At 38.8% G+C, this 15,317-nt stretch overlaps 2 protein-coding genes across 4 annotated transcripts; both read left to right on the top strand.

The window, feature by feature from the left end:
* Positions 1 to 1,412: 1,412 nt before the first annotated feature.
* On the top strand, positions 1,413 to 4,471 carry pex13 (peroxisomal biogenesis factor 13). The gene is made up of 4 exons (XM_079458385.1): positions 1,413 to 1,692; positions 2,143 to 2,855; positions 3,036 to 3,158; positions 3,466 to 4,471. Exons 1-4 carry the CDS (start codon positions 1,616 to 1,618, stop codon positions 3,828 to 3,830), a joined length of 1,278 nt encoding a protein of 425 aa, XP_079314511.1. The 5' UTR covers positions 1,413 to 1,615; the 3' UTR covers positions 3,831 to 4,471.
* Positions 4,472 to 4,684: 213 nt separating this feature from the next.
* Positions 4,685 to 12,926, top strand: sanbr (SANT and BTB domain regulator of CSR). 3 transcript variants are annotated; one of them, XM_079458374.1, is made up of 21 exons: positions 4,685 to 5,185; positions 5,460 to 5,611; positions 6,152 to 6,341; positions 6,482 to 6,575; positions 6,650 to 6,897; positions 7,125 to 7,183; positions 7,556 to 7,716; positions 7,867 to 7,953; positions 8,259 to 8,369; positions 8,486 to 8,609; positions 8,845 to 8,997; positions 9,088 to 9,221; positions 9,448 to 9,550; positions 9,722 to 9,754; positions 10,572 to 10,671; positions 10,794 to 10,882; positions 11,095 to 11,123; positions 11,302 to 11,375; positions 11,641 to 11,729; positions 11,926 to 12,020; positions 12,241 to 12,926. In XM_079458374.1, exons 2-21 carry the CDS (start codon positions 5,462 to 5,464, stop codon positions 12,275 to 12,277), a joined length of 2,160 nt encoding a protein of 719 aa, XP_079314500.1. In that variant the 5' UTR covers positions 4,685 to 5,185; positions 5,460 to 5,461; the 3' UTR covers positions 12,278 to 12,926. The 3 variants fall into 3 exon arrangements, with proteins under 3 accessions (XP_079314500.1, XP_079314499.1, XP_079314498.1); XM_079458373.1 differs by having other exon boundaries at positions 4,685 to 5,192; XM_079458372.1 differs by having other exon boundaries at positions 4,691 to 5,192; positions 6,479 to 6,575.
* Positions 12,927 to 15,317: the final 2,391 nt, after the last annotated feature.

Genomic DNA, 15,317 nt, shown 5'->3' with positions numbered 1-15,317 from the left:
ATATGTTACTTTAACTCATGAATTAATTGAAATAAATATAAGGGACATAGAAAAAAAGTGTTATACTGATATAAACTGTTGTTGTTAAAAAAGTCAAAGTTTTCTGTAAAATTTTTCTGCTTTTTGGTTTTTCTGAGCAAAAAATTAAATATCATAATTTTTTTCATGATTTACAGAAAACGCCCACTAAAATAATCATTCAGTGTAACAATCTTTTCAGGCATATTTACATCAAAAATCAATTTATGACATTAAAAGACTAATTACTTACCAAATAATAAGTTGTAATTTTACTTTTTTAATTTGCCATTATTCTAGGTCTATTTGTACACATTTAAAGCTCAATAAAATGTAATATGTTCTTTAATTATTTTATATATTTTAATATGTACAAGTCAGAATAAGAATGTTGTTTGAATTTGTACATAAATATTGTGTTACACTGAATTACAATGTAACATTATTCCAAACAAATTTTGACATTTTATTCTCCAAAAACCATAAAATCACTTATATTTAATGTGTCAATTTCTTTTGATGGAGACATCTTAATGTCTTTGACCATAAAAAAATTCAGTCTGTCTGTCTTTTTTTGTATAATATTAAATTTAGCAAATACAGTATTTACCGTGAGAGTTTAATATGTGAAAATATGATTTTCCTATTCTGAGCTAAGGAAGTACTTTTGTGGACTGTGTTAAGCAATAGCAATATATTTATTAAACCACTGGGTGGGCTTCTATTAACTTGATTGAAACAATTAATCCTGGTTTTGGCTGGCTGCAGAACTCTGTCACAAATCCCGTTAGATCTTTATCAACTCGTGTTTCACTGGTGCTGGAAATCTGATCTATTTCTGTCCAAGCATCCTCCAGAGACACATTTATAATATATTACAAAACTGGTAAACTAGATCCAAATCGAGGAAACTGCTGCAGCGCCATTTTACGGAAAGACAAAGATATGTACGACCAGACTAGATCATAACAAAATTTAAAAATGATTTAATGCTATGGGCCTTACTCCAGTATGGTTTAATTCAAATGATCTACATACTCTATACATTACAATATGTTATTGGTTTCCAACACACAGATATGGTTTTAATTCAAACACATTTTAATCCATTAGAATTTCTGCTAACCTACATTCATGTCGTTTTGTCATTTTGTCCATGTCACATTCTAGTCACTATCAGTAGTGTCAGGATGGCCGAGCGGTCTAAGGCGCCAGACTCAAGGCGTAAAGCCTTCTCAGGTGAAGAGATTTCTGGTCTCCGAATGGAGGCGTGGGTTCAAATCCCACTTCTGACAACAAGCTTTTATAGAAAGCAAATGTAGTTTATTTAGGGACGCTGTGTGCATGAGTCATTTAAAACGTTAAGTCACGAGTCGGTGTAACGTTAAAATGTTACATTTAGTCAGTCACGAGTTGTCGATCATCCAAAGATATTAAATCCGCACATCGACTCAGTGATAGATTGTTTTAGTCTAGTGTTAAACACCGTCAGGTCGATGCGACGGATGGATTGCTTACGTCTGAGTGTGAACCCGTTCTTCTTCCTGGTGGTTGCTACTTTGAGCAGCGGGGTTAACTTTGGTCTGAAAATAAAATAATGGCCCAGCCTCCACCAAAACCATGGGAACGCCGAATCCCAGGAATCCCAGGAATACCTGCACCACTAAACTATCGGTTTGTAGAAACTCGTTTCATTTTCGTTAGCATATTAAAAACGCGGAGTGTACGGATTAGAGCCAACTTCTTAGCTGTCGAGATATCCCAATAAGAAAATACAGGTCAAATATGAAAGTACAATTACAATAAATTTTAATACGCATATATTAATTTATGCGGAGAGGCATACTGTCCAACTGAGTTTTGTTTTCGTTGGTTCTTTTGTAGGTGCGTGGTCAATGATATGTAAACCAGTTAGTGTTTGCATGTGTCAAAGTTCACCCGCATGTCAGCCTCTCACTGTCGACACATTTTACACGCCATGTTTACCATGCTCTAATCTTTTTTTGCTTTTGGTTTGGAAGACATTGACAAATATTTTTTTTATTATTTTATTTATTAAAATAACATCATAAGACTATTCTAGATGTGTGGTTGACAGTTCATTTTCTTTTTATTTATGTCTAGCTCTGCTGACTTTGGGGCAACAGCACAGAGAGGCCCATCAGTGTCTGGTCCTCCGGTTCTGACACGCGTGACACCCCCCATCCCTCCCAGACCTGTCCAACAAACATACCGTCCTACCTACAGCTCATTTCAATCCTCATACAGCCCTTATGGGAGCTCCATTTATGGGGGCTATGGCCCCCCCAGCTACAGCGGTTACGGAATGGGAGGTGGCCTGGGTTATAACCGTTACCAAAACGATGAGATCCCACCCAGCCAGTTTGTTCAGCAGGCAGAGGAGAGCAGCCGGGGAGCGTTTCAGTCCATCGAGAGCATTGTCCACGCCTTCTCGTCGGTCAGCATGATGATGGACGCTACGTTCTCTGCTGTATATAACAGCTTCCGTGCTGTTCTAGATGTTGCCAATCACTTCTCTCGTCTGCGCATTCATTTCACAAAAGTGCTGTCTGCTTTCGCCCTGGTGAGGACCCTTAGATATCTGTATCGCAGACTAAAGAGGCTGCTGGGATTACGTGCTGATTCGGAGGTGGATGACCTGTGGGCGGAGAGTGCCACTTCCAACGTGGTGTCAGGTTCAGGGGGAGCGGGGATAGATGACCCCGCGGTGAATTCTGTCAAATCATGGCCCATTTTCTTGTTTTTTGCTGTAGTTCTCGGGGGGCCATATTTGATCTGGAGGCTTTTGAGGTCTGCAGAGGGTTCTGAGGAAATTGGTGAGAAGTTGGCCAATTTATTCACTCATTACTTTTCTCTTCCTTTTCTGACATATCATTTATTGTACCTGCATTGAGTCATGCTGTGTGCATCAGTGTATCTGAATATACAGCCTCACGTCCATCTGTACCTATGTGTTTGTTGGGGCTGCTAAAGTGTGTGTGCGTTCTCTATTGCAGCCATTAACTGGGCAAGTGGGGAAGATGACCATGTGGTAGCAAGAGCCGAATATAATTTCACAGCTTCTTCCGAGGAGGAGATCTCACTACAGGCTGGGGACATGCTTAACTTGGCCCCTAAAGGTAAAATTATGCTTTTTTTGCATATATTTTATATTTAACAAATCCCATCTCTTTTTTAATTTATATTTTATATCTGGCTAGTTATGGAAGGCGAATCCTTCCATAAAGTTAAATAAATAAATGAAACGATTTGTACACAGTTGTACCCAACTGTGAGTACAATATGTGCCAAAATTAAATATAAAATGAAAAGATATTTTATTTTCACACTGACAAATCGTCTTCCATAGATAATGTCAAGCTGTTTTGTCCTTGTTACTGACAGATTTACAACTTGTATATGGTGTTTGTGACTCTGTTTTTTTAGAACGACAACCCAGGGTACGTGGCTGGCTTTTGGCCAGTGTGGACGGACAGACCACTGGACTTATCCCTGCCAACTACGTCAAAGTGTTGGGCCGGAGGAGAGGTCGAAAGCATGCAGAATTGGAGAGGCTGGCACAAGCCCAGCAGGCTTCTCAGAACTTGCCTTCATCCCAAATTGCTCTAAATTCAGCTTCTCCTTCAGCTTTTAGCTCCACTCCGGCCTTCCATGGCTTATCAGACCCACATGAGCTCATGGAATCTGTGTATGTGGAAAGGCATGACCCTCAGAGTGCCCTGGATGTACACCCTTCCACAAATGACAGCAGAAACAATGTAGACATAACTTCAGAAAAGATAGACTTATAATTAACCTGTTATACCCAGATCCCTGATAAACTGTACAGTAGATTTTTATTCAGCAATTTCTTGTAGACTGTTAGGATCTCTGTGTTTACCGATATTTGTTCAAATGTGGTTAATATTTCAGCATAATGACCTAATAATTTATTTTGAATAATAATTTTCCTAAGTACATTTTATTAATTTGAATATGTTTACATCAAGAATAAAAGTAAAAATGGTTACAAATATGTTGCTATTCAAGTATGCAGTGCATTTGATCTGGTTCAATTGCGAGTTCTCAGTCTGTACTTTCATATTAATTCGATTTTATTTACAAATTTCACTATAGGAGAATAGTTGTTCATGTTTGTTGGTTGTGTTTTAAGTTGTAGCATCATGTTGCAACATCTATACATTTGTGAATTTTATGTATTTTCATGTTTGTCTTATAGTTTACTCAATGTGCAATTTTGTAAATAAAAGCAAATATTTTCTGAGTAAATCCTTTAAAAACACTTAACTGGTCAATTTTGAATTTGACGATTACATACATCATATTCAAATTATTAGAAATTAGAGTCCGTTTGCATGTCAAATCTGTTATATCTACTTACTATGTTTTTTATTTAAAGGGATAGTCGCGAAACCTTACGTGGAAGTAAATGAAAGGAACTATTTAATCTAGTCAAAAGATAAGAGTCTGGTAATAGTAGTCTAGTCAATAAAGCAAATTATTTTAAACGTAACAAATGATCGCAATCATATTTTGATGTCTGGGCTATAGATTAATAAGAATAAACTCATTAATCAAATGTATTGCTGTTGCTAAGCAACGGGGACGCCGCCAGTCACCTTCTGCACTGCGGCACCGGAAATACAGAGTCAGAGGGCAACAGAACGAGAGAGCAGGAAACGCCGAATTAATCCTCCGTCCTGATTCGGCCTTGAACATTTTTGTCAGTTTTCTTTATTAAGCCTTTGGTTGTAGGTGCTGATACAGCTCTCAGTCCGCCCATCACATCTCAGCATTCAGGCAGGAGTGGTTTAAAAGCGTGGGAAGAGGGAGACTGCAGCTGAAGCATCATCATGTCCGGACCGGTGTGCGTACACGCTGCAGCGCTTTTATCAGATACTTAACAAGATGCGAGGACGAGGACGGGAACACGAGTCTGCAAAATCATGCTCGGCAAAGTTACATCAGGCTTGCATTTGTTTTCCTATTTATTCGTAAACGCTGTCTGGGAGTGAACTTTATCCAGATAAAATCAAAGCTATCCTTCAGCATCCGTTTAATGCTATTTAAATCCAGCTCGTCTCATCAGCGCTCAGCTGGAATGACACGGGAGCGTCACTACCAGAAGAAACAACGCATCATTCTGGTAAAGGGTAAGATGTGTGATGTGACCGCTTGTTAGCTTAGCATTCTCTTTAGAGAATGCGAGACATTAAAATGAGGGGATGCGGATGTGCCATGACCTGTCACTGCAAGCTACTATTGCAACTCCACATACCGAATTGTAAAATTCGCCATTTCTCGTTATTGTTTCCTGTTTTAAGCTTTTGAAACACATTACCAGACATCGTTCAATTCTTCAAATTGTCCCTGTTTACATAAATATTATTTTCTAAAAGTTCTTTCTCTCGGCACCACAGAAATGAATCGTGTTTGCTCTATAAATAATAACTTCCCATATGACAACAACCTCCTGGTCCTGGATATGGTCCTGAGCTCACTATGGGCAATGCCTCAGCCAATCAACTGGGAGAATGTTGCCAAGTTGGTCCCAGGGTTCACACCAAAAGAAGTAAGTGACACGAAGAACCTCATCGGTGTGGGTCAGAGTTTACCTATTATACCTATTTCTGGATCCATTAAAGGGATAGTTCTGTCACTTTTACTCACCTTCAAGTCCAAATCTGTATAATTTTCTTTGTTCTGATTAACACCAAGAAAGATATTTGGAAGAATGTTCATAACCAAACTTACCATAGTAGGGAAATGTTTTCTGTTTAACACAAAAGAAGATATTTTGAAGAATGTAGGAAAACAGTTCTGGGGCACTTTTGACTACCATTGTCATTTTTCCTACTATGGTAGTCAATGATGTCCAAGAACTGTTTGGTTTCAAGCATTCGTACAAACATCTGCCTCTGTGTTCACCCAGAGATTTGGAACAACTAGAGAGTAAATAATACATGACTGAATTTATGAGTGAACTATCCCTTTAAAAAAAGTCAGAGCCTGTCCTCTCACATTTTTATTTAAGTACTCTTGAAACAGTTTCTTTTACATGTCGAGAAATGTTGCATTTGATGGTTTCTGTTTATCCTCTTATGTTTTTCAGTGTGCACAGAGATTTGAAGAACTGAAAACTACAGGCAGTTTCCCTCATCTTGATGACCAATGTAACCCGCTGACCGGGGCAGTGAGCTCCCCACCAGAATCATTTTCCTCGTATATCAAATCCAACCTCCTGGATAACACTGGAGAGACGGGAGAACCAGAGTCCAATCAGAGCGCTCTCTCAGTGTCAGGTGAATCAGTAGGTGGGGCTTTGGCAAAAATACCCAAAGCCTTTTATTAAGTGCTGAACTCTATTGAATTTCACATGATATTATTTTGTTACATAAGTGCACCTGGGACCGTTGATATACATTGAGTACTTTATCAGCAGGCCACACTGTGGTTCCTACTCCTCGAGGAGCCTACGTGGAGAATGAAGATGAAGAACCTGGAGATAAGGTGGAGAAGACCGAAGGGAATAATAGGTGAGGCACATTCCTATTGTTCAGACAGGGAATAAAAAAAATTGAAGCTCCTCACTGGCTTTCCTTTTCCACAGTCCTAACATGGTAATTCACGTATGTGACGAAGCAAAGAACCTGAAGCAGGACTTTGTGTGTCCAAGAAACCTCCTGGTGAGAGAGATGCGTTACTTTGAAGAGTATCTCTCTGTGGATCCTCAACGTTGGGACGAGGTGGACATCTCCGTCCACTGTGACGTCCAGATCTTTGACTGGCTCATGAACTACGTCAAGAGTCACAACACCGAACAGCCACACGGGAAACACATCGACAAACCTATACTGGGTAATTGTCTTTTGGGAAGGGTTAGAGACAGTCCTTGTGCTTTTGCTGTTGTGTTTAAGATCATTTTAATGAAAGAGACCATCGGAGGTCTTGTGTACAGTCTCTGATATGGCTGAATGGTGTTTGTAAGTGGTGGATGGTGTTTCAAGTGGTCGTGCGTTGGCTGTGAGTTTGACGTTTCGCTGTTTGTGATGTTGTCGGTTATGTTATGTGGTGTTTGGTTGCAGAGCACAGCAATGTCATCTCAATCCTGATCTCCTCCGAGTTCTTGAAGATGGAAACTTTAGTAAGTCATGTGAGGGTTAACAGTGTTTTGGGTAACGTAGTAAACGTGCTCTGAGCTGGGTGACGTTTAGAGGGTAGTGCACGTTAAAAGCATGATGCATGATGGCTGTTTCATCATTTTTGTGTCATTCGTTTAAACAATTCCATGCACTGCCCAAACAAGAACTTCAGACTTTATATTGTGATTCTTATCAAACATCTGGTAAAGACAAATGTAACCGAAAAACACCAACAGGTGATCAATTCTCCTTTTAGTTGTGATCGTGTCAGTTTGTCTGAGCAGTGTACAGTGAAGACAGCATGTTTGTTGGTTGGTGCATTTATTAAAAAGACTTCGGTGTGTTTATTTTACATGTGTTTTGTGAACCCGAAGGTTGATGAGTGTATCCAGTTTTGTCACACACACATGAATGCCATCATAGCAACGCCGTGCAATATGAGCTGCATCAACAACAACCTGGCCGGACGCATCGCTGATCTGTTCGGTCACAACGAAGCAGATGACCTCAAGGACAAAAAAGACAAATTCAAAAGGTGAGAACATCAAAATAAATTAAAATGCACAGGATAGACTAAGTATTTTATACATTTAAAACAAAGATAGCATGATAAAAGATAACATGATAAAAACAAATATTTTTATATTTTATAAAGTTTTCTTTGATGATTTTCCCCTCTCACCAGCAAACTGTTTCAGAAGAAGATCGAGAGATTGTTTGACCCTTACTATCAGAATCATGACTCCCTCCATAATGCATCTACTCTGTACAGGTAAGACACGGAGGAGAAGGTGTAAAACTGTAAAAGTATATTAATAGGATAAAATGTAATTGTACTTCATAACATCAACAGGACTGAAAGGTCACTCCCTTTTATGCAGAAATACTCATCCACACCCATTATACATTCATAAATTGTGGTTTAATATCTGCACTATATGGGAGAGAATCAAGTGTATCGAATTTGGAAAATATGTGTGAAAGTTGTTATCGTATTTGTATTAAGTATCAAATGATTCTACTGGTGAGTTGAGGGGAAGTTTGTAATAAAACATGGTGGTTCCATTTTCTTTTCAGATGTGGCCTTTGCCTTAAGCTTCTTACCAAAGAAACTGAGAAAAAAATCCCTTGTGTTCCAAACAAAATCAACATAGATTCCCGAGGAAATATTATATTCTCTCACACCAGGTTATATTATACATACTCTCTTGAAATCACATAGACGTCACTCTCAGTTATTAGATCATGCTGTGATTATAGACTTAAAACCCATGCATTCTGTCTGTTGTGATGTGTCTGCACAGACATAAGGCCTGGGAGGTACATGAATATGTGAATGGGCTTCATGAAGAATTGAAGTCCTGGGTTTTGGTCTACTGGAGAATCTGGGGCACCATCAACTTCCTAACATGCTCACGCTGCAAACAGGTCTGTTAAGTTTCTAAGGTTGTGCTTTAATGAACGTAATCAATTTTAACAAAGACATAAAGTTACAAATTACCTTCTTTGTTTGGTGATCTAGACATATGCTAAATATTCATAATATTGTAAAAAAAACACGTTCTTATTCATTTTAACAATATTTATTTCATTTAGTGTGTCCAATTAAAATACTCCTTGTACTTTGTATTATAGTATTAGTACTATTGTATTCCTCTGGCAGGCTTTCCTGTGTACGGAGTTGGGTCAGTGTAGGTACCACCCAGAGGCAGTTGTGTATCCTGGTATTGGGGCAGATCATAAATGGCATGGCATAGGTCTTTACCCCTGCTGCAGCCAGAGGGTCCTAAGATTCGACCCTTCCTCCATGCCCACGGTTTGTTTTGTACATTTAGAATATGTTGTCAAACTCGGATGACCTTCCAACTTGCCTCACGTTTCTGTGTGTGCTTGTGTCTCTGTGCAGGGCTGTAAAACAAGAGACCACATTGTGAGTGCGGCAGATGGTGGAGACTGCAGCGATCACAATGTAAACTCGACCCAGACCAGAATACTGAATGACCTGCTGCTGCACAGAGAGTCTATGTGTGTGCCCGAGAGGTCAGAATGAAATACTAAAATACCGTTTGGCTGGAAGCATGTAACCTAAAGTGTGTGTGGGGGCGAGGGGGTTTAATCAACTATATTAATAAAGCACTTATCTGAATAACTGGAAGATTTGGTCTTTATGGCTCTAGTTACATGCCACATTTGATCCTCTGCCCAGTGTAGGTTCGCTTTGGTCCTATCAACTGTGTTTTGTACTCTAATCTGTGCTGTTTTTCAGTTGTCCTGAGGGACCTTCTGCAGGCAGTGAATGTGTACCAAGTTGTGATATAATACTTGATCCAGGGGTGCTTACAGCCCACAGACCAGGGGAAAACACTACTGTGAGTCTTTCACTTTCCTCTTGAGATGGCTTTTTTAATTATTGTTATTAATTTATTGATCTGTCTCGCATCAATGCAGTGTTTTCTTTCCCTTTTTTTGTTGAATAATTTGTCAGTTAATTGCAAATTTCAATTCATTTGTCCAATCTCAAATGATGTTTTCATTTTCAGTTTTCACTGTTAACAAACTGGAGTCTTCAGCTGGTGAGAAACAAGTTCTTCAAACATTAAATGTAACAGTACATTGGCGGGGCGTCAGTGTCACTGGCGTGGTGCGGAGCAGAAGTTGAACATGTCTCAACTTTTCAAGCGCCAACGCAGGCGTCACCCAATCAGATCGCCTTGTGTAAATAACCTAGTGCAGGTGCTAGCCAATTGCGTTCATGCAAGACCGGAGAACAATGTGATCGGCTGTTGTCTCTATGACAATCGGCATCGATGCTTCTGACAACCCCTCCGCCAAGCGTTGATGCTGACGCCCAAATTCCTCCTAATTCTTTTTACAAATCAAACTAAGTGATAATAAACAATCTGTCATCATTTACTCAACCTCTTGTCATTTCAAACCTGTATTACTTTTTCTTCCTCAGAATACAAAAAAAGATATTTAGAAAATGTTGTTAAATGGACCCCATTCATTTGGATTGGTTTTGTGTCAATACAATAGAAGTAAATGGGGCTCCAGTACTGTTCGGTTACCAACTTTTCAAAATATCTTCTCTTGTGGTCTGCGGAAGATATAAAGTTTATATATCACTGCAACACTGTGTAAAACACTTAGAATTGTCCTGTTTGATTTCAAACCGGAACAAAATTGAGTGTAGGCATGAGATGGAGAGAGTTTGTAACCATTGTGGCTCTTGAGGCAAACTTGAATTGGTGCTGAATTATTGACAATGTTTTCGTATGTGTAGAATAACACAGTATCTATAATCATGGTTTTTAATATCACAATTATTGTCAATACCTGTATATTGTGACACCTCACCACTATTTCAAATATTAATTTGTGGTTTCGCAGCGGCCACAGTCTCTGCTGTCTGAGGATGAGGAGTACACTACAGGGTCAGAGGTCACAGAAGATGAGGTTGGGGATGAAGAAGACACCTCAAAAAAGCAAGGTGAAAAAAAATGATGCGCAAAAGCATGACTAGTAATTTTCTATGATGAGTAGTACCTCTTGGTGTTCAGCAGGTGGCGGTGTATAATTGATCTTGTTGGGGTTTGTGACCTTTTTACACAGCTGCAAAGAAAGCCAGAAAATCTGGCAAACTTTTGAAAAGACAAGTGTCCTCTCCGAATTTCCAGCGTAAAGAGAAATCAGGAGATAAGGTGTGTGAAAGTCTATTAATTTTGTGACACTAGTAAAAGTAGAGATTTGCGCTGTAAAAATAATTACATTTTTTAAGTTAAGGCCTTTTTTTTTCTTTTGGGGTCACCAGAATTCCTACTTTGTGTTTTCTACAGAAAATGTGAAGACCTAGTTTAGTTACATTGTTATGTGTTACTGTTCTCTCTTCATTTTCTGTCATTTTGTTTTAAAGGCGCCCTCACGAGATTCAACACCTTTCATGTGAGTGAGTCTAAAGACTTTCTGTTCTCTGTAGGAGTGACCTCAGTGGTAGATTTGTTTAGCTAATGCTGTATTGTGTTGGCCCTCCAGCTTAGTCATGATGCATGATTGAAGGATTTCTAGGCCTATGAATAAAACACATAACACTGTATCTTATGTCTGTTTCTCTCGCTTTCAGCGTCAGCATCCAGAAGAATAAGTGGGATAGCGCTCGCTCCATGAGGTACAATCAAGACGCTCAGAGAGAGGAGGGTAGGAATGCATTTATTCAGATCCACTTTAACAAAGATCCTCACAATTACAGAGTGGTTGGGCAGCTGTTATAATATAAAGAGTCATGACTTGACAGCTCTCGAAATCCTATCGTTGGTTTTCACAAGTGTATTGAAATGGCAAATGTGGAATTGATTTATGATGGTATCTTTGAAATGTAGTTGTGGCGGTGCTTCTGACAAAGCTTTCAGGTAGATTCTGTAGGATGAACTTAATCGACGTGTCTATACATTGCTCTTTCCAGATCAAAGGAGAATGGAGGAGATTATAGCAAATCTCACTAAAATGCGCTTCGGGGACCAAGAGCAAACAAAGTTTAAAGACACAAAAGAGGTACAAAGCAGTCCAGTTACCTGCTTAGATAAACCTCATAAAGCCTGTTTTTTAATAAATGTGTACAAGACTCTGTTCACATGTGTTCTTTTTGGTGGAGTGGAACTTTTTTGCCTAAACTACTTCACATAAACCTTCAGTAATTTTGTTGCTATGTTATTATAATTTTTATGTATATATAACATTTTGCATGTAGTTCCAGCCTGCAGGTGGTCTGTACCCCAGACTGGAGGCCCAGTTTAAAGCTTCTCAACCCAGTGGAAGAAATAGCAGTACAGAGAAAACACTTAGGTAACTGCTAATGCGCACTACACTGACAAACCACAAAAACTGGCTTTGAAATTATTATTTTATTCCCGAAAGTCATGTTTCCAAACTGGCTTGTCAGGGAAATTTCAAGTTTCCCATTTTTTATTTGGCTTTTGTATTTTAGATTATTAGATGGCCTCTTGTACTTTCTGTCTTTTCTCTTTCAGTTCCATTTTTAACCAGCGCTTTGGTCTTTTTATAGAGCGAAGACACGCTCGGGGCCAACAAGACCGACTTAGATGAGTGGATGAGTTTGTGAAAGGAGGAGTAAAGCGATGGCTGCTGTTTGATGAGGCAGAAGAAGTCTCCCTCACTTCGTCCTTCCCCCTAAACCCTGGCCAGACGTACAGGAATAGCATTTGAACTTTTCCATTAAACTCCTGCGAGAAGAACGGAATGTTGGCGAAGTCACTGATGTCACAATTGTAGCTATTTTATGTAAACAATGGACCTGATTAAAATGGTTGCACTGCGAACAATACAAGCTTTTGACTGCTGGTTGCACCCACAAAAATAAATCTTTGCATATTTTCCTTCTGTATCTGCATACGTCCCACAATTGACTTGTATATTCACACCTTTTGCTTTATACCGTGTCTCTCTCTGGCTCAGGTTCCATTTCAACAGCAGCTTGTTGCAATGTCTGTGCCCATGCTTCATATACTGTAGTTGACTCAGGTGACCAGACAAAGCTCATCTGCACCTTAAGCCGTATTAATGCAATGACTTAAACTTGTATAGTACGCAAATGACTCCCTGGGTAGAGCTTGAGATTGACAACAAATGTGTTGGACATGTTGCACTCCAGATCTATTTGTGCCATTTTGACCAATGTGTCGTGGAATGGAATACAGAATAAATAATAATAAAGTCTTTGTTTTTCTTTCGAATTCTTTTAAGTTACAACATTTTTAAATGTCTTTTGTTATCATCGTAAAATTAGCTATAAATATAGTCTCCATTTACACAACTATTTCACATGGTTTTAAAAAGTAAAGTAGTGGTTTATCTCATGATCAGTCGTGTCATTGAAGAGGATGTCCAGTACAGCTTTCACCATGACAACAGGAAGAGGAAGTAGAATGGTGTGATGTATTATGTGGAGGGAGCTTTGATGAGTTGGTCTGCCTTTTTTGGTGACAGTTATTCAGTCAGTATTCGATTGAGCTCAGGCAGGTTGGGTTACAGTACCGGGCCACCTGCCAAGCAAGACCACAAATGATAGTGTGTTTATTCCCCCTTTACTGGTGGTAACCGGATCCATCAGAGCCCCCACCGTTCAATACGACTTGCGTGTCGTTCTCTCTTCCCAAGAGCTCTCTCTTACTCTGAAATGTGAGTTTACAGTTCTTAGGAGGAACTTTGTTACTTTTAGATGTGTCACTTTTTCTATACCTGTTTTGTACAGGGTCCTTTGTAAAATGTTGAGATACACAAAGAAAGATATTTGTAAGAATTTGAGCTATTTTCAGCTCGGGGACATAATTGACTAACATAATAGGAAAATATTTATGTTTTTTTGTTCTGTTGAACACAATTGTTTTATTTTGAGGTATTTAGGAGAACAAACAGTTCTGGGGCACCTTTCACCAGCATTTACATTTTTCCAACTATGGTAATCAAGGATGTCCAAGAACTGAAAATTGCTAACATTCTTACAAATATATGTCTCTGTGTTCATCAGAACAGAGTAAGTTTTACCGGTATGAAATGACATGAGAGTGAGTAAATTATTATTATTATTATATACAGAATTTTCACCTTCATTGGGTGAACTATCTCTTTAAAGGAGGATGTGTGAATGGACAGTAGTTGCTCTCATGCTCTCCTGATCATTCAATGGCGCTTTTGTCTGTTGTTTCTTGTAATGAAGGCTTTGTTAGGATTGGTATGTATTTGTTTAGATTGGCATGGTTTTGTTTTCTTTAAAAGACTAGAGCACCACACTACAATCTCACTGAATAGTTCCAGTAATAAAAACTATTACATATGTAAGTTTAAATATACAACTACTGTATGAATAGAGCTAAATCACATCGTTCGCTGTTGACAATTTGCTTTAAAGTTTATTATAAACAGTGCAAAGATGCGTTAAACTGAATGGAATCCACAATGCCATTTCTAGATCAAGGTACCCCTTAATAACGTCTGTTTTTGTTTTTACTACCATCGCTAGAGGGAGCTCTTTGTAGCTAAACATTGTCCTTTCCAAGCCAAACTTCCTGTGCTGAGAGGCCTGCCTTATTGTTTGCCTTGATGTTATGAAGTTCACCTCTTTCGAGAAGGACATAGGTATTTATAGTGAGCTCCATTAGTAAGACCCAGGCTGGAAAAAATGGCCAATAATGGTTTGTTTTCATGAACAGTGTACAATTTGAAAATGTGCCAGTGCATAATTATATATCCCTAACCACAATTGACATGTAAACAATTTTTATCTTTTTATTAGAAGATATACATCGCATTTTAGTTAAAGCACTTTGTAAATGCTTGTGATGATATAGATTTAAAGGGATACTCCACCCAAAAATGAAATTCTGTCATGAATAACTCACTGTCTAGTACGAAAAATGTAAATTGTAGTCAAAGGTGCCCCAGAACTGTTTGTTTTCCTACATTATTCCCAAATAACCCTTTGTGTTCAACTGAACAAATACCTTTATACATGTTTGGAAGAATTAGAGGGTTATTCATGAAAGAATTTTCATTTTTGAGTTGTGTATCCCTTTAAGAAACATTAGATTTAAGAAATCAGTCAATTGAGCTATTGAGTTTCACTGACTCCAAGAGTCACAGGTTAACAAGACAACAATGAGCACTCTGTCAAACGTGTTTGAGTGACAGGGAAGGTGCAGTTCCTTTTGGGTGATGTCATGATAATATATGTAAATAGTAGGGTTGTACCAGATAGAACGGGCTCAAGCCAGCCCAATCCTGAACAGAGCGGTCCACCGCGTTTCACATGTATGTTTTACTATGCAAGTGCAATGCTTCTCCTTTCGTAACTTCCTACTGCTCACTCCAGTAAGATGAACTCTTTCGGACGCTCCTATGACCCTGTTACCTCTCAGACCTCAGCATGTGGTGATTGATGACATACTTTAACATAGGAAACATGTCAGTCTTTCATGTTGATTGCTGTGACAGAGGATTCGCCCTTTTATGACAAAGATGCATTTAATAATTTTGTGCATGATGACCTGCTATAAACAAAACCAGATGAGGTTTAACGTTTCAAAGGTTTATTGTTTAGTATTCTCCTCCATTAAAAACAGCTGA

Source organism: Barbatula barbatula (genome assembly GCF_947034865.1).
Source record: "Barbatula barbatula genome assembly, chromosome: 6".
Taxonomy (NCBI): domain Eukaryota; kingdom Metazoa; phylum Chordata; class Actinopteri; order Cypriniformes; family Nemacheilidae; genus Barbatula; species Barbatula barbatula.
This window is presented reverse-complemented; position numbering and strand designations above follow the sequence as displayed.